Genomic DNA, 20,445 nt, shown 5'->3' with positions numbered 1-20,445 from the left:
TAATTTTTATTAGAGGAATTTTTGCTAAAATTAGTATATATTGCAAAAATGCTTCTATTCAAAGCTGAAATGTACTAACGCACATTTCAGTTGTAACAATTTCGACTCTTTAAATACCCAGCTGCTTTACCTTCAGATTGTGTGACCAGGTGAGCATCCCAGCATGTGAGAAGTATGTGCTTGTATGTACACAGGAATAGCAACGTATGACCTGTAAAGACTAATTCTACATCATTAAGCCTACTTTCATATCTTTAGAGGATTTAATGTGCTATAAGGAAAACATGAAATCCACATCACTTATCACTAAATCATAAATGAGTACAAACACACTGTCTTCAACAGCTGCTATACTCTGTGTATGGGGCATTAGGATGTGTATTTATTTTGCAAAAACACAGATGCGCCGTTTAACAAAAAATGGGCAAATCCCATAGAGAAATAAAGTACATAGTAACAAACGCAGATGGGTCTATGAACACAAGAATCTCTCAGCTGCATACAGCCAAGCTAAAACAGAAAACAAATCAATTCCCTTTATTAATACAAGTAAGCTAAAATGATGCGTTTATGCACAATATAGCTATGTGACGCTTAATATGTGGAATGAGTGGCACAGAACATGGGAGCCAATTGGATGTGATGGGTGTTTTTTTTTTTAATCAAAAGCAGAAATATATATTAAAATGGCATGAAAGAAGATTCAGATAGATCATGTAATTTTAAGATACTTTTAAAGGGACACTCAAGTCAAAATAAACTTTTACGATTCAGAAAGAGCTTGTAGTTTTAAGACCTAAATTCCAATTTACTTCCATTATCAAATGTTGTACATTCTTTTTATATACACACACTTTCTGGGGAAAAGATCCTACTGAGCAGGTGCACAAGCTCACAGGGTATACGTATACTAGTCTGTGATTGGCGGATGTCTATCACATGATACAGGGGGGGGGGGAATGGGAGAAAAAATACAGTTGTCAGAAAAAAAAATCTACTGCTTATTTGAAATTCAGATTAGGTGTTAAATCATTGTCTTTATTACTCACATGTTAATTATACAATTCTACTGCATTGAGTGGGCCTTTAAATGTTCTTATATTATCGAATAAATGTTGTTCTTTGTATCATTTGTTGAAAAGTATTCCTAGGTAGGCTCAGCAGCAATGCACTAATGGGAGCTAGCTGTGATTGGTGGCTAAACACATATTCTTCTTGTCATTGGCTCGCCAGTTGTGTTCAGCTAGGTCTCTCAATTGCATTTGCAGTTCTATTTAAGCAATACTGCAGTTATAACATGCTATAACACACGTATTCCTTTAATTGTATATAATTATAACTAGGGCTCAGAAAAATCCTACGTAAACCATACATTTTCAAGTAAATATTCCTTAATTTGTATTTGGTAACCTGCTAAACGATAACCAAAAGGAAAAAGAGAAATAAACTGCACCTCTTCAAGTCTCCTCCTCTGCTCTTTCTGCTGCTCTATGCGCTTCTGTCTCTCTGCCAGGAGCTGTCTCTTATACTCCTCCTGCTCTCTGAGTTGTTGCTCCTGCAGCAGCTGTTGCCTCCGTAGGGCCTCAGAGCGTTCCTTGTTCTCCTGTTGGAGTCTCAGGAAATCACGTCTAAGTGTAGATTCCCCAGGCACATTAACGATGGAGCTGAAACAAAAAGCAATATCAACGGATTCAGAAAGGAAACCCAAACGGACATTGGCATCATTCTACACAGAAGTGTTTAATATTTACATTTTGCACAACAGCAGCCCAATGCTCACATTAAAGGGACATTAGGTAACAGAAAAGCAAGCAAAGCTTTAATGTACAGTGCATCCCCTAGTTGAAGGGACATTCCAGCCAAATTTGGAATCCACATGGAAGCATTTCAGTTTTTAATATAAGCATTTTTGTAATATACATGTGTTAGCAAAAATGCTTCAAACAAAAGCTACAGCTCTTTTAAATGTATATTTAAGTATGCACCGTGCACCAGCATTTTAAACATAGCACTTTCTTACATGTATATTGCAAATATGTTTCAAGTCCAAGATGTAATTCATCTATGTGCATTTAAAATTTTGACCAGAATATCCCTTAAAAGAGGCAGCAGTACATAGAACATTAAATACTGGATTCAATAACTAAACAACTTTTCTCTGAACACTATAATAACCAGGGATAGGCACAGACAAAGGCTGTGGCAGACATTTTCCAAAGTACAGACCTTAGTGAAGGACACCAAGGTACATTTGAAATTAAAAACATTATTTTATAGTGCTTCGTGTTATTATACTGATGCAGATGCCACTGATCCTATAACCAGCCCTCCTCTGGATAAACCCATGTGCCAGTGTCACTACTGTGTCATTATATAGCGCTGGGTGTTATTATACTGATGCAGATACCACTGATCCTATAACCAGCCCTCCTCTGGCTATACTGAAACACAGGGATTGGTACAGCGCCAAAAACAGAATTTATGTTTACCTGATAAATTTCTTTCTCCAACGGTGTGTCCGGTCCACGGCGTCATCCTTACTTGTGGGATATTCTCTTCCCCAACAGGAAATGGCAAAGAGCCCAGCAAAGCTGGTCACATGATCCCTCCTAGGCTCCGCCTACCCCAGTCATTCGACCGACGTTAAGGAGGAATAATAGCATAGGAGAAACCATATGGTACCGTGGTGACTGTAGTTAAAGAAAATAAATTATCAGACCTGATTAAAAAACCAGGGCGGGCCGTGGACCGGACACACCGTTGGAGAAAGAAATTTATCAGTTAAACATAAATTCTGTTTTCTCCAACATAGGTGTGTCCGGTCCACGGCGTCATCCTTACTTGTGGGAACCAATACCAAAGCTTTAGGACACGGATGAAGGGAGGGAGCAAATCAGGTCACCTAAATGGAAGGCACCACGGCTTGCAAAACCTTTCTCCCAAAAATAGCCTCAGAAGAAGCAAAAGTATCAAACTTGTAAAATTTGGTAAAAGTGTGCAGTGAAGACCAAGTCGCTGCCCTACATATCTGATCAACAGAAGCCTCGTTCTTGAAGGCCCATGTGGAAGCCACAGCCCTAGTGGAATGAGCCGTGATTCTTTCGGGAGGCTGCCGTCCGGCAGTCTCGTAAGCCAATCTGATGATGCTTTTAATCCAAAAAGAGAGAGAGGTAGAAGTTGCTTTTTGACCTCTCCTTTTACCTGAATAAACAACAAACAGGGAAGATGTTTGTCTAAAATCCTTTGTAGCATCTAAATAGAATTTTAGAGCGCGAACAACATCCAAATTGTGCAACAAGCGTTCCTTCTTTGAAACTGGTTTCGGACACAGAGAAGGTACGATAATCTCCTGGTTAATGTTTTTGTTAGAAACAACTTTTGGAAGAAAACCAGGTTTAGTACGTAAAACCACCTTATCTGCATGGAACACCAGATAAGGAGGAGAACACTGCAGAGCAGATAATTCTGAAACTCTTCTAGCAGAAGAAATTGCAACTAAAAACAAAACTTTCCAAGATAATAACTTAATATCAACGGAATGTAAGGGTTCAAACGGAACCCCCTGAAGAACTGAAAGAACTAAATTGAGACTCCAAGGAGGAGTCAAAGGTTTGTAAACAGGCTTGATTCTAACCAGAGCCTGAACAAAGGCTTGAACATCTGGCACAGCTGCCAGTTTTTTGTGAAGTAACACCGACAAGGCAGAAATCTGTCCCTTCAGGGAACTTGCCGATAATCCTTTTTCCAATCCTTCTTGAAGGAAGGATAGAATCCTAGGAATCTTAACCTTGTCCCAAGGGAATCCTTTAGATTCACACCAACAGATATATTTTTTCCAAATTTTGTGGTAAATCTTTCTAGTTACAGGCTTTCTGGCCCGAACAAGAGTATCGATAACAGAATCTGAGAAACCTCGCTTCGATAAAATCAAGCGTTCAATCTCCAAGCAGTCAGCTGGAGTGAAACCAGATTCGGATGTTCGAACGGACCCTGAACAAGAAGGTCTCGTCTCAAAGGTAGCTTCCAAGGTGGAGCCGATGACATATTCACCAGATCTGCATACCAAGTCCTGCGTGGCCACGCAGGAGCTATCAAGATCACCGACGCCCTCTCCTGATTGATCCTGGCTACCAGCCTGGGGATGAGAGGAAACGGCGGGAACACATAAGCTAGTTTGAAGGTCCAAGGTGCTACTAGTGCATCCACTAGAGCCGCCTTGGGATCCCTGGATCTGGAGCCGTAGCAAGGAACTTTGAAGTTCTGACGAGAGGCCATCAGATCCATGTCTGGAATGCCCCAAAGTTGCGTGACTTGGGCAAAGATTTCCGGATGGAGTTCCCACTCCCCCGGATGCAATGTCTGACGACTCAGAAAATCCGCTTCCCAATTTTCCACTCCCGGGATGTGGATAGCAGACAGGTGGCAGGAGTGAGACTCCGCCCATAGAATAATCTTGGTCACTTCTTCCATCGCTAGGGAACTCCTTGTTCCCCCCTGATGGTTGATGTACGCAACAGTCGTCATGTTGTCTGATTGAAACCGTATGAACTTGGTCCTCGCTAGCTGAGGCCAAGCCTTGAGAGCATTGAATATCGCTCTCAGTTCCAGAATATTTATCGGTAGAAGAGATTCTTCCCGAGACCAAAGACCCTGAGCTTTCAGGGATCCCCAGACCGCGCCCCAGCCCATCAGACTGGCGTCGGTCGTGACAATGACCCACTCTGGTCTGTGGAATGTCATCCCTCGTGACAGGTTGTCCAGGGACAGCCACCAACGGAGTGAGTCTCTGGTCCTCTGATTTACTTGTATCTTTGGAGACAAGTCTGTATAGTCCCCATTCCACTGACTGAGCATGCACAGTTGTAATGGTCTTAGATGAATGCGCGCAAAAGGAACTATGTCCATTGCCGCTACCATCAACCCGATCACTTCCATGCACTGAGCTACGGAAGGAAGAGGAACGGAATGAAGTATTCGACAAGAGTCCAGAAGCTTTGTCTTTCTGGCCTCTGTTAGAAAAATCCTCATTTCTGAGGAGTCTATAATTGTTCCCAAGAAGGGAACCCTTGTTGACGGGGATAGAGAACTCTTTTCCACGTTCACTTTCCAGCCGTGCGATCTGAGAAAGGCCAGGACGATGTCCGTGTGAGCCTTTGCTCGAGGGAGGGACGACGCTTGAATCAGAATGTCGTCCAGGTAAGGTACTACTGCAATGCCCCTTGGTCTTAGCACAGCTAGAAGGGACCCTAGTACCTTTGTGAAAATCCTTGGAGCAGTGGCTAATCCGAAAGGAAGCGCCACGAACTGGTAATGTTTGTCCCGGAATGCAAACCTTAGGAACCGATGATGTTCCTTGTGGATAGGAATATGTAGATACGCATCCTTTAAATCCACCGTGGTCATGAATTGACCTTCCTGGATGGAAGGAAGGATAGTTCGAATGGTTTCCATCTTGAAAGATGGGACCTTGAGAAATTTGTTTAAGATCTTGAGATCTAGGATTGGTCTGAATGTTCCCTCTTTTTTGGGAACTATGAACAGATTGGAGTAGAACCCCATCCCTTGTTCTCTCAATGGAACAGGATGAATCACTCCCATTTTTAACAGGTCTTCTACACAATGTAAGAACGCCTGTCTTTTTATGTGGTCTGAAGACAACTGAGACCTGTGGAACCTTCCCCTTGGGGGAAGTCCCTTGAATTCCAGAAGATAACCCTGGGAGACTATTTCTAGCGCCCAAGGATCCAGAACATCTCTTGCCCAAGCCTGAGCGAAGAGAGAGAGTCTGCCCCCCACCAGATCCGGTCCCGGATCGGGGGCCGATATTTCATGCTGTCTTGGTAGCAGTGGCAGGTTTCTTTGCCTGCTTTCCCTTGTTCCAGCCTTGCATTGGTCTCCAAGCTGGCTTGGCCTGAGAAGTATTACCCTCTTGCTTAGAGGACGTAGCACCTTGGGCTGGTCCGTTTTTACGAAAGGGACGAAAATTAGGTCTATTTTTTGCCTTGAAAGGCCGATCCTGAGGAAGGGCATGACCCTTACCCCCAGTGATATCAGAGATAATCTCTTTCAAGTCAGGACCAAACAGCGTTTTCCCCTTGAAAGGAATGTTTAGTAGCTTGTTCTTGGAAGACGCATCAGCCGACCAAGATTTCAACCAAAGCGCTCTGCGTGCCACAATAGCAAACCCAGAATTCTTAGCCGCTAACTTAGCCAATTGCAAAGAGGCGTCTAGAGTGAAAGAATTAGCCAATTTGAGAGCATTGACTCTGTCCATAATCTCCTCATAAGGAGGAGAGTCACTATCGAGCACCTTAATCAGTTCATCAAACCAGAAATATGCGGCTGTAGTGACAGGGACAATGCATGAAATGGGTTGTAGAAGGTAACCCTGCTGAACAAACATCTTTTTAAGCAAACCTTCTAATTTTTTATCCATAGGATCTTTGAAAGCACAACTATCCTCTATGGGAATAGTGGTGCGTTTGTTTAAAGTAGAAACCGCTCCCTCGACCTTGGGGACTGACTGCCATAAGTCCTTTCTGGGGTCGACCATAGGAAACAATTTTTTAAATATGGGGGGAGGGACGAAAGGAATACCGGGCCTTTCCCATTCTTTATTAACAATGTCCGCCACCCGCTTGGGTATAGGAAAAGCTTCTGGGAGCCCCGGCACCTCTAGGAACTTGTCCATTTTACATAGTTTCTCTGGGATGACCAAATTTTCACAATCATCCAGAGTGGATAATACCTCCTTAAGCAAAATGCGGAGATGTTCCAATTTAAATTTAAAAGTAATCACATCAGATTCAGCCTGCTGAGAAATGTTCCCTAAATCAGTAATTTCTCCCTCAGACAAAACCTCCCTGGCTCCCTCAGATTGGGTTAGGGGCCCTTCAGAGATATTAATATCAGCGTCGTCATGCTCTTCAGTAACTAAAACAGAGCATCCACGCTTACGCTGACAAGGGTTCATTTTGGCTAAAATGTTTTTGACAGAATTATCCATTACAGCCGTTAATTGTTGCATAGTAAGGAGTATTGGCGCGCTAGATGTACTAGGGGCCTCCTGAGTGGGCAAGACTCGTGTAGACGAAGGAGGGAATGATGCAGTACCATGCTTACTCCCCTCACTTGAGGAATCATCTTGGGCATCATTGTCATTATCACATAAATCACATTTATTTAAATGAATAGGAATTCTGGCTTCCCCACATTCAGAACACAGTCTATCTGGTAGTTCAGACATGTTAAACAGGCATAAACTTGATAAGAAAGTACAAAAAACGTTTTGAAATAAAACCGTTACTGTCACTTTAAATTTTAAACTGAACACACTTTATTACTGCAATTGCGAAAAAACATGAAGGAATTGTTCAAAATTCACCAAACTTTCACCACAGTGTCTTAAAGCCTTGAAAATATTGCACACCAATTTTGGAAGCTTTAACCCTTAAAATAACGGAATCGGAGCCGTTTTAAGCTTTAACCCCTTTACAGTCCCTGGTATCTGCTTTGCTGAGACCCAACCAAACCCAAGGGGAATACGATACCAAATGATGCCTTCAGAAGTCTTTTATAAGTATCAGAGCTCCTCTCACATGCGACTGCATGCCATGCCTCTCAAAAACAAGTGCGCAACACCGGCGCGAAAATGAGACTCTTCCTATGCTTTGGGAAAGCCCCTAAAGAATAAGGTGTCTAAAACAGTGCCTGCCGATATTATTATATCAAAATACCCAGAATAAATGATTCCTCAAGGCTAAATAAGTGTTAATATCAATCGATTTAGCCCAAAAAATGTCTACAGTCTAAATAAGCCCTTGTGAAGCCCTTATTTACAATCGTAATAAACATGGCTTACCGGATCCCATAGGGAAAATGACAGCTTCCAGCATTACATCGTCTTGTTAGAATGTGTCATACCTCAAGCAGCAAAGGACTGCAAACTGTTCCCCCAACTGAAGTTAATGCTCTCAACAGTCCTGTGTGGAACAGCCATGGATTTTAGTTACGGTTGCTAAAATCATTTTCCTCATACAAACAGAATTCTTCATCTCTTTTCTGTTTCTGAGTAAATAGTACGTACCAGCACTATTTGAAAATAACAAACTCTTGATTGAATAATGAAAAACTACAGTTAAACACTAAAAAACTCTAAGCCATCTCCGTGGAGATGTTGCCTGTACAACGGCAAAGAGAATGACTGGGGTAGGCGGAGCCTAGGAGGGATCATGTGACCAGCTTTGCTGGGCTCTTTGCCATTTCCTGTTGGGGAAGAGAATATCCCACAAGTAAGGATGACGCCGTGGACCGGACACACCTATGTTGGAGAAAAGGCCAAGGGACAAATATACAAAACTGCCGATACGTTTAAAATGAGGATTTATTACAATCAGATAAAACAATACACGTCATAAATTGTAAAATAGGATAAAACCAAAATGGTGTAAGGCAAAGATTGCCGAGCAAGTCTTTAAGAAAGGCAATAGAAAATGTTAAAACCATAGGATTGCTAGCAACATTAAAAGAATATTAAAAAACACTTGATGTTCATATAATTATAATTAGCGTAGAAATCTGAGGTGCGTAAATAAGGGGCAATTGGCTGTCTAAGAATTGAGTCAGTTATGGATCCATATTTGCGTGTGTACTGTGGTGAATTGTGGGTGGTGCGTGCAACAATTGAAGAGTATCCCTATTCCAGAGTAAACCTGGGTGTGGATGCTTGAAAGCTCCCAGAGGACAAATACAATGTGGTTAATTACAACACAGTCAAAATGATAACAAGTGGAATGCAACACAGTGGTGCAGATGATAAAACTGGATATAAAATCAACAAAAAAGTGCACATAAAATAATGTCAAAAGGAAACTAGGACTCCGACACAAAAACAGAAGGAATCCAAGTCCAAAAGAATGGTGAGGTATCCTAAAGAAACAGATGAGGTAGCGCTTAAAGTCAAATATAAAGTCAATGAAAAATAAAAAACCAAAAAATTGGTGTTCAACAAAGGAGGCTGGAGAACAAAGTGGGTGCAAAAATCGGTGCGAAAAAATCAGAAAAAGACAAGTATAAAAGGTTAAACCATTTGTAATCCAAATATGGCCAATAGGTGATCCAGATATATCACAGTGGTGAAAAAAATCAAAGTCTAACCACAACTAAGCAAAGTGGAAAAATAGAAAAAAGTTGAAAAAATATATAGTGTCAAACAATAAGATGAAGGTAGAAGAATATATGTATTGGGTGAGACAAGGTAAATTCCAGGGATCCCAATGAACTTTAGGCAATCAACGGCTCAATATTGTCGTCCCCAGTAGATTCCTGTAACCCAAAATAACAACATAGCGTAATACAGTAAAAAATATATGTAATCGGGTTGAAAAGATGCTTACCAAAGGGTCTACGCGTTTCGGTCCTCAAAAGACCTTTTTCAAGACTGATCCAGTGGTAAGCAAAGCATCTTTAAATAGGGGTTTGCTGGAGTACCCGGATGTGGCTTACAAAACATTCCACTTCCGGTTCCGCTTGGCATTTGTAAAAAAGTAACTTTAATTGTCAAATGTAGAGTTTATTTGTGGACATATTTGATGTCATATAGGGGGTAATTGCAGTGAACGTGCTCATGGCAATACTACTGTTTATATTTAGATGTATCAAAAAGTAGGAAACGTAAGTCGTGACTTCATTTCCGGTTTACGGATCAGATTAGCTTACCTCTATATCCTCATTTGACATTCAGTGCATCTAAGTAGAAACAGATGTTGCAATATGCAAACCAATTAGCGGCGATCATTTCAGACCCTCTGCCTTTGGGTATTTTCCATGAGAAACAAAATTGGCAGTTAGAGATGTTATATGTATCTCTTATATATGTTTTACAACACTTATGATAATCAAAAAATGACTAAAAATAAAAATAAAATATAATAGAGAGCATGGTCGCTATTTGGACCGCCTCTATATATTCGAAGTTCTGAGGTCCCTGTTTTAGACTCAAGGGATCTTGATATGTATTCATAAGTGTGTATAATATATGACATTATCATAACATCATGACCCATTTTTTATTAAACAGGGTATATTTAACAATCTTTATCATGGTCAAATCACAGTTCCTTTTGTTATCCACGTTTTTTTTGGGGTATCGTGAACTAGTACCAGGCAGTGGTATTGCTATAGTCTCTGTGTGGTATGGAGACCGATAGATAGGTAGTGCCTATGATCAGATTGCTTGAGTTGGTAGCATTAGGGAAATGTTTTTCACTACAAGACAAAATCTATTGGATGTGATATCGTATTAATTTGAAAGATAGCAGACAGGGTTGGCAATATTAATGTGGGTACTCCTCAAATATATATTATTTTTAATGTTTGGTTAACTATAGGTATATCTTAGCCCTTTTGGACTTTTTGTTACGATAAATTATCAATCAAGAGGCAATTTCTTAGAAAAAAAGAGAGAAAAAAAGGAGTGGACTAGACTTTTAAGGTCAAAATTGGATTTATCCTATACTTAGTTGTTACTTGAATGAGAGGTTGGTTGATTGGCATTTGGAAGTTGAGCATGATATCAGATGTCACCTGCATATAAGGAAACTGGTGAATGTATATGATCAGGGATTGATGAACCTATTGAATATGCATTGGACCTGACAAGGCTATTTGTGTAAATAGCATTTATGTAAAAGGTGTTCTATTATATGATCGTAAGGTATTATACCATATGTCCTTTTGTATCTAAGAGTGCGTGTAGTAATTCTTTTAATTGAGAAAGGATTTCTATTAGTCTTTATTTCTAACTGACTATCTAAGATTCAGATAGGTTTCAATTAGATTTTTTCATGTGTGGAGGAAGGAAGCTAGTAAGACCTAACAGTTAATTTGAGTCATAAATGGGCATAGGAGTGGGTTCTCGTTACTAGTTGAAGAGGTGGGCCAGGTCCTCTCTATTGTTTAGACCTTTTGGGTGTAGGCAGTCCAATAGAAAAATCCATTTCGATTCTGCCCTGAGAAGGATTTTTTCAAAGTCCCCTCCCCTCCAGTTTTTCATTATTTTTTGTATGCCCATGAACCTCATCTCCTGTATTCTGCCATTATGTTTATCTGCAAAATGTTTATATAGTATGGTGTCCTTATTTTGTTTTTCGATCAGTAATATGTGCTCTCTCAGCCTATCTCTGAGGCTTCTCGAAGTCTGGCCAACATACTGGAGGCCACAGGAACACTCGATGAGATAGATGACCCCTGTGTCTTTGCATCTGATAAGGTCCTTAATTGCAAATTCTTCTCCAGTTTGGAATGAATGGAATTGTTTGGTCTTAATCCCTCTCTTGCAAGCTTTACAAGAGTGGCATGGGAAATGTCCTTTCAGTGGTTTTCCCTGTAAGTCGTATGTTTTCGTTTTTTTCTTTCGGAGCAAGCTTGGAGCTAATACGTTTTTAAGGTTACTTGTTTTTTTATATACAAAACTGGGTCGATCAGGGAGTGAGTTCCCAATGATCTCATCGTCCTTCAGCAGATGCCAGTGTTTTTTAAAGATTTTTTCCATAATATATCTGTTACTGCTGTACTCTGTGATCATTGGTATATTGAGTCTTCCTTCTGTCCCGTATCCTTTCTTTTCTTTGTATTTTGTTAGATCTTTCCTTTCCACCTTTCTTACTTCCTCTATCTTGAGGTTTAGATCTTCTTCCTTATAGCCTCGTTCTACAAACTTTTCTTTTAGACGGGTCACTTGTTTCTCCCATGTCTGGATGTTCGAGCAGTTTTTTCGAACTCTTAAAAATTGGCTTTTGGGGATGTTGTTTATCCATTTTTCATGATGGCAACTATTGTGATGCACATAGTTGTTACTATCAACTGTTTTGAAGTGCGTGGACGTTTCCCATTTGCTATTGTGGACTTCTATTTTTAAGTCCAAGAAGACTATTTCTTTTAGGCTCCAAATGTGGGTGAACTTTAGATTTAGAACGTTTTTGTTCATAATCTCAATAGTATATATAAGGTCTTGTATTGTACCTTTCCAGATGATGAGAATATCATCGATATATCTGCGATAGAGGACCAGGTCCGCGCTCGCTGGGCAGGAGTCCCAGAATATACTCTCCCATTTGCCCATAAATAAGTTGGCATAGCTGGGCGCGAACCTGGTCCCCATAGCTGTACCGCAGATTTGTTGGTAGTATAGTCCTTCATTACAGAAGTAATTGTGCTGTAAAATGTGTTGGATACTGTTCAATATAAACTTAGCCTGATCTTCCAACATCAGGGGGTCTTTATCCAAGAACCATTTTATTGCTTCAAGTCCCTCTTTGTGGGGTATGCTGGTATATAAGGCAGCTACATCACAGGTAGCCATGATGTAGCCTTCTTCCCACGGGATCTCTTCCAGGATGTTTAGAACTTGTGTGGAATCTTTCAAGTATGATGGAAGAGCCTTTACGTACTTCTGAAGATGTTGATCGACGTATTCGGACAAGTTACTTGTGAGTGACCCGATTCCAGAAATTATCGGACGTCCGGGAGGGTCTATCAGAGTTTTGTGTATCTTGGGTAAATGGTATATTATAGGTGTCATCGGATGTTTTATGTCTAGATATCTATGCTCTTTTTCGTTCAAAATGCCGGAATTTTTGGCTGTTTTGAGAAGTTCCTTGAGTTCTTCTTGATATTGTTTCACAGGATTATTCCTAAGCTTTAGATATGTTTGTTGGTCTCCGAGGAGACGTTGGTTCTCTGCATTGTATTTCTCCCTGTCGAGAATAACGATGCCCCCGCCTTTATCGGCTGGCTTAATCGTTAGTTGGTTGTTCGCCTCAAGTTTCCTGATGGTCTCTATATGTTGTTTGGTTAGGTTGTGTTTGATCCTTTTCAAACTCTTTTGTTTGACATCTCTAATATCTTTGGTGACCATGATTTCAAATGCGTCAATAGCATTTCCTTTGGCATAGGTGGGATAGAAGCTGGACTTTGGTTTAAGTCCCGTGTGGATATATGGATCTTCGGCATCAGCTGAGGTGTAACTTCTGGGTATTGTTGTGTCAAGAGCAGTTTTTAGGAAGTACCTTTTTAAGGTTAATTTCCTTATAAAATCCTTAGTGCTCATAAATGTTTGGAATTTATCCATGCTTCTTGCCGGAGCAAAAGAGAGGCCATACTTCAGGACTTCCTTCTCTTCTTTTTTTATTTCATATGAACTAAGATTGAAGATTCCATCTCCAGTGGCCCTCTTATCTGATCCACGAGATGATGTAGGTTCTTGTGTAAGATCCATATTATCAGTTCCCCTCTCGTTTGTTTTTGGGGTCTTGTTTCTCTTTAATTTATTTCCCCCACGTTTACCTCTTGTTTTCTTTTTTTGTCTCATTGGTGGTGCAGGGGTCTCCTCCCCTAATTTTTTCTCTTGTCCTTTACTGCTGGTTGATTCATTTTTAAAAAATGTGAAGATGAGGCGATTTGGTTTAAAGTTGTCCCTGAGTTTATGTCGGCATTCGACAAACTTCTGTTAGAATTTTCGTTCTGTCTGCCAGACATATCGGGTTTTCTATAGTTCGTCATATCATGTGATTTATAAGAGCTTTTTTCATATTCTCCGTGTGTTCCATCTCTTCTTGGCATGTCAGAGTTTGCCCAATTTTCATGCCTCGAACTAGTGATGTAGTCATTATTTTGATCTCCTCCATGTTTTTGGACTTCATAATAGTTTTGGGGATAGTTTCCCCTATCATCTCTATAGTGGCGTCTTGGGCCTCTTCTGTAGTTCCATGCTGGATAATTCGCTTGACCGTAGTGTTCTCTATCTCTGTAGTTGTGTCTAAAGGCATTCTGATAGGGAGCCCTTTCCCATGGCCTTCGGGGGCTCTCATAGTGTCCATAGTAGGGTTCGGATCTGTAATGTTGTGATCCCCAGTACATCTGTTCCTCCTTTCTATAATTCGAATTATCTCTATGGTTTGTTCTATTCCATTCGGGTCTGTTGGGGCTATATTCTGAATGTAACCTATCTTTCTGAAATCTGTTCACATGTGTTTTCTGTGGCCGAAACCTATTTTGCCCCGGTTGCTGTATATTCTGATTCATAACTTCTGGTTGTCTGTTGTATGCCCTGTTATCATCAGGTCTTACCGATGTACTCCCTACCATATGGTCACTATTTTGTGTTTGATCTGTGGTTTCGATTGGTTCATTATCACTAGCTCTTTTTTCGTCTAGTTCTCTCTTTAGTTTTTTGGTCTTCTTTGTGATTACATCCTCTCTAATTTTAGTTACTTTTTTAACTAAGTTTAATTTCTTTTCTGAAATGTCAATGCCGGAGCTTTCTAAGTTCATTAGTATCTGCTCATCCTCCTTGATTTCAATGTCAGTGTCATGTAATAGTTCGTCCCTATAGTCTATGATGATATTCATTAGGGTGACTGAGGCAGTGGCTAAAGCCTCTGTCCATCTAGAGGAATATTTGGGTTTGTGTATTGGGAAGGCACAATCTTTAGTAACCATTAAACCTTTGGGTATGATTTTGAGTTCAATGCATTTTCGTAAGAATGATATGTCTGCCTTATACTTCACCTCTGATACTAATAATTTCTCTAGATTCTTAAAAATAGTCTGGACATCTAGACAGTCATCTTCTCCTTTTTCTAGATAAGATGTGTCAAAATCAATTTCTTGTCTAATTGACAATAAAGTATCCATAGTATTGGCAGTGAGTATATTCAAAGCTGCTAGGATACCGGTTAGAAAAAGGGAATCAATAGATAATAGTAGTGGTATTCAAGCGCTAAGAATGCCCTAAGCTGTAACCAAAAAAATGGGGTCTAACCTCCCCCAGAAAAAAGTAATACTGAAACACAGGGATTGGTACAGCGCCAAAAAGGCCAAGGGACAAATATACAAAACTGCCGATACGTTTAAAATGAGGATTTATTACAATCAGATAAAACAATACACGTCATAAATTGTAAAATAGGATAAAACCAAAATGGTGTAAGGCAAAGATTGCCGAGCAAGTCTTTAAGAAAGGCAATAGAAAATGTTAAAACCATAGGATTGCTAGCAACATTAAAAGAATATTAAAAAACACTTGATGTTCATATAATTATAATTAGCGTAGAAATCTGAGGTGCGTAAATAAGGGGCAATTGGCTGTCTAAGAATTGAGTCAGTTATGGATCCATATTTGCGTGTGTACTGTGGTGAATTGTGGGTGGTGCGTGCAACAATTGAAGAGTATCCCTATTCCAGAGTAAACCTGGGTGTGGATGCTTGAAAGCTCCCAGAGGACAAATACAATGTGGTTAATTACAACACAGTCAAAATGATAACAAGTGGAATGCAACACAGTGGTGCAGATGATAAAACTGGATATAAAATCAACAAAAAAGTGCACATAAAATAATGTCAAAAGGAAACTAGGACTCCGACACAAAAACAGAAGGAATCCAAGTCCAAAAGAATGGTGAGGTATCCTAAAGAAACAGATGAGGTAGCGCTTAAAGTCAAATATAAAGTCAATGAAAAATAAAAAACCAAAAAATTGGTGTTCAACAAAGGAGGCTGGAGAACAAAGTGGGTGCAAAAATCGGTGCGAAAAAATCAGAAAAAGACAAGTATAAAAGGTTAAACCATTTGTAATCCAAATATGGCCAATAGGTGATCCAGATATATCACAGTGGTGAAAAAAATCAAAGTCTAACCACAACTAAGCAAAGTGGAAAAATAGAAAAAAGTTGAAAAAATATATAGTGTCAAACAATAAGATGAAGGTAGAAGAATATATGTATTGGGTGAGACAAGGTAAATTCCAGGGATCCCAATGAACTTTAGGCAATCAACGGCTCAATATTGTCGTCCCCAGTAGATTCCTGTAACCCAAAATAACAACATAGCGTAATACAGTAAAAAATATATGTAATCGGGTTGAAAAGATGCTTACCAAAGGGTCTACGCGTTTCGGTCCTCAAAAGACCTTTTTCAAGACTGATCCAGTGGTAAGCAAAGCATCTTTAAATAGGGGTTTGCTGGAGTACCCGGATGTGGCTTACAAAACATTCCACTTCCGGTTCCGCTTGGCATTTGTAAAAAAGTAACTTTAATTGTCAAATGTAGAGTTTATTTGTGGACATATTTGATGTCATATAGGGGGTAATTGCAGTGAACGTGCTCATGGCAATACTACTGTTTATATTTAGATGTATCAAAAAGTAGGAAACGTAAGTCGTGACTTCATTTCCGGTTTACGGATCAGATTAGCTTACCTCTATATCCTCATTTGACATTCAGTGCATCTAAGTAGAAACAGATGTTGCAATATGCAAACCAATTAGCGGCGATCATTTCAGACCCTCTGCCTTTGGGTATTTTCCATGAGAAACAAAATTGGCAGTTAGAGATGTTATATGTATCTCTTATATATGTTTTACAACACTTATGATAATCAAAAAATGACTAAAAATAAAAATAAAATATAATAGAGAGCATGGTCGCTATTTGGACCGCCTCTATATATTCGAAGTTCTGAGGTCCCTGTTTTAGACTCAAGGGATCTTGATATGTATTCATAAGTGTGTATAATATATGACATTATCATAACATCATGACCCATTTTTTATTAAACAGGGTATATTTAACAATCTTTATCATGGTCAAATCACAGTTCCTTTTGTTATCCACGTTTTTTTTGGGGTATCGTGAACTAGTACCAGGCAGTGGTATTGCTATAGTCTCTGTGTGGTATGGAGACCGATAGATAGGTAGTGCCTATGATCAGATTGCTTGAGTTGGTAGCATTAGGGAAATGTTTTTCACTACAAGACAAAATCTATTGGATGTGATATCGTATTAATTTGAAAGATAGCAGACAGGGTTGGCAATATTAATGTGGGTACTCCTCAAATATATATTATTTTTAATTTGAGGAGTACCCACATTAATATTGCCAACCCTGTCTGCTATCTTTCAAATTAATACGATATCACATCCAATAGATTTTGTCTTGTAGTGAAAAACATTTCCCTAATGCTACCAACTCAAGCAATCTGATCATAGGCACTACCTATCTATCGGTCTCCATACCACACAGAGACTATAGCAATACCACTGCCTGGTACTAGTTCACGATACCCCAAAAAAAACGTGGATAACAAAAGGAACTGTGATTTGACCATGATAAAGATTGTTAAATATACCCTGTTTAATAAAAAATGGGTCATGATGTTATGATAATGTCATATATTATACACACTTATGAATACATATCAAGATCCCTTGAGTCTAAAACAGGGACCTCAGAACTTCGAATATATAGAGGCGGTCCAAATAGCGACCATGCTCTCTATTATATTTTATTTTTATTTTTAGTCATTTTTTGATTATCATAAGTGTTGTAAAACATATATAAGAGATACATATAACATCTCTAACTGCCAATTTTGTTTCTCATGGAAAATACCCAAAGGCAGAGGGTCTGAAATGATCGCCGCTAATTGGTTTGCATATTGCAACATCTGTTTCTACTTAGATGCACTGAATGTCAAATGAGGATATAGAGGTAAGCTAATCTGATCCGTAAACCGGAAATGAAGTCACGACTTACGTTTCCTACTTTTTGATACATCTAAATATAAACAGTAGTATTGCCATGAGCACGTTCACTGCAATTACCCCCTATATGACATCAAATATGTCCACAAATAAACTCTACATTTGACAATTAAAGTTACTTTTTTACAAATGCCAAGCGGAACCGGAAGTGGAATGTTTTGTAAGCCACATCCGGGTACTCCAGCAAACCCCTATTTAAAGATGCTTTGCTTACCACTGGATCAGTCTTGAAAAAGGTCTTTTGAGGACCGAAACGCGTAGACCCTTTGGTAAGCATCTTTTCAACCCGATTACATATATTTTTTACTGTATTACGCTATGTTGTTATTTTGGGTTACAGGAATCTACTGGGGACGACAATATTGAGCCGTTGATTGCCTAAAGTTCATTGGGATCCCTGGAATTTACCTTGTCTCACCCAATACATATATTCTTCTACCTTCATCTTATTGTTTGACACTATATATTTTTTCAACTTTTTTCTATTTTTCCACTTTGCTTAGTTGTGGTTAGACTTTGATTTTTTTCACCACTGTGATATATCTGGATCACCTATTGGCCATATTTGGATTACAAATGGTTTAACCTTTTATACTTGTCTTTTTCTGATTTTTTCGCACCGATTTTTGCACCCACTTTGTTCTCCAGCCTCCTTTGTTGAACACCAATTTTTTGGTTTTTTATTTTTCATTGACTTTATATTTGACTTTAAGCGCTACCTCATCTGTTTCTTTAGGATACCTCACCATTCTTTTGGACTTGGATTCCTTCTGTTTTTGTGTCGGAGTCCTAGTTTCCTTTTGACATTATTTTATGTGCACTTTTTTGTTGATTTTATATCCAGTTTTATCATCTGCACCACTGTGTTGCATTCCACTTGTTATCATTTTGACTGTGTTGTAATTAACCACATTGTATTTGTCCTCTGGGAGCTTTCAAGCATCCACACCCAGGTTTACTCTGGAATAGGGATACTCTTCAATTGTTGCACGCACCACCCACAATTCACCACAGTACACACGCAAATATGGATCCATAACTGACTCAATTCTTAGACAGCCAATTGCCCCTTATTTACGCACCTCAGATTTCTACGCTAATTATAATTATATGAACATCAAGTGTTTTTTAATATTCTTTTAATGTTGCTAGCAATCCTATGGTTTTAACATTTTCTATTGCCTTTCTTAAAGACTTGCTCGGCAATCTTTGCCTTACACCATTTTGGTTTTATCCTATTTTACAATTTATGACGTGTATTGTTTTATCTGATTGTAATAAATCCTCATTTTAAACGTATCGGCAGTTTTGTATATTTGTCCCTTGGCCTTTTTGGCGCTGTACCAATCCCTGTGTTTCAGTATTACTTTTTTCTGGGGGAGGTTAGACCCCATTTTTTTGGTTACAGCTTAGGGCATTCTTAGCGCTTGAATACCACTACTATTATCTATTGATTCCCTTTTTCTAACCGGTATCCTAGCAGCTTTGAATATACTCACTGCCAATACTATGGATACTTTATTGTCAATTAGACAAGAAATTGATTTTGACACATCTTATCTAGAAAAAGGAGAAGATGACTGTCTAGATGTCCAGACTATTTTTAAGAATCTAGAGAAATTATTAGTATCAGAGGTGAAGTATAAGGCAGACATATCATTCTTACGAAAATGCATTGAACTCAAAATCATACCCAAAGGTTTAATGGTTACTAAAGATTGTGCCTTCCCAATACACAAACCCAAATATTCCTCTAGATGGACAGAGGCTTTAGCCACTGCCTCAGTCACCCTAATGAATATCATCATAGACTATAGGGACGAACTATTACATGACACTGACATTGAAATCAAGGAGGATGAGCAGATACTAATGAACTTAGAAAGCTCCGGCATTGACATTTCAGAAAAGAAATTAAACTTAGTTAAAAAAGTAACTAAAATTAGAGAGGATGTAATCACAAAGAAGACCAAAAAACTAAAGAGAGAACTAGACGAAAAAAGAGCTAGTGATAATGAACCAATCGAAACCACAGATCAAACACAAAATAGTGACCATATGGTAGGGAGTACATCGGTAAGACCTGATGATAACAGGGCATACAACAGACAACCAGAAGTTATGAATCAGAATATACAGCAACCGGGGCAAAATAGGTTTCGGCCACAGAAAACACATGTGAACAGATTTCAGAAAGATAGGTTACATTCAGAATATAGCCCCAACAGACCCGAATGGAATAGAACAAACCATAGAGATAATTCGAATTATAGAAAGGAGGAACAGATGTACTGGGGATCACAACATTACAGATCCGAACCCTACTATGGACACTATGAGAGCCCCCGAAGGCCATGGGAAAGGGCTCCCTATCAGAATGCCTTTAGACACAACTACAGAGATAGAGAACACTACGGTCAAGCGAATTATCCAGCATGGAACTACAGAAGAGGCCCAAGACGCCACTATAGAGATGATAGGGGAAACTATCCCCAAAACTATTATGAAGTCCAAAAACATGGAGGAGATCAAAATAATGACTACATCACTAGTTCGAGGCATGAAAATTGGGCAAACTCTGACATGCCAAGAAGAGATGGAACACACGGAGAATATGAAAAAAGCTTTTATAAATCACATGATATGACGAACTATAGAAAACCCGATATGTCTGGCAGACAGAACGAAAATTCTAACAGAAGTTTGTCGAATGCCGACATAAACTCAGGGACAACTTTAAACCAAATCGCCTCATCTTCACATTTTTTAAAAATGAATCAACCAGCAGTAAAGGACAAGAGAAAAAATTAGGGGAGGAGACCCCTGCACCACCAATGAGACAAA

At 39.2% G+C, this 20,445-nt stretch overlaps 1 protein-coding gene across 4 annotated transcripts in view; it reads right to left on the bottom strand.

Annotated features, from left to right (window-relative positions):
- Positions 1-20,445, bottom strand: part of MAP4K4 (mitogen-activated protein kinase kinase kinase kinase 4) — a 511,519-nt gene that overhangs the window by 150,208 nt on the left and 340,866 nt on the right. For all 4 annotated transcript variants that reach the window (XM_053707651.1, XM_053707653.1, XM_053707649.1 and 1 more), the window contains exon 12: positions 1,454-1,664. In XM_053707651.1, coding sequence (XP_053563626.1) covers positions 1,454-1,664 — 211 coding nt within the window. The remainder of the gene's footprint in view (positions 1-1,453; positions 1,665-20,445) is intronic.

Source organism: Bombina bombina, chromosome 3 (genome assembly GCF_027579735.1).
Source record: "Bombina bombina isolate aBomBom1 chromosome 3, aBomBom1.pri, whole genome shotgun sequence".
Classification (NCBI taxonomy): domain Eukaryota; kingdom Metazoa; phylum Chordata; class Amphibia; order Anura; family Bombinatoridae; genus Bombina; species Bombina bombina.
Note: the sequence above shows the minus strand (reverse complement) of the source record. Positions and strands in the feature narration are given on the sequence as shown.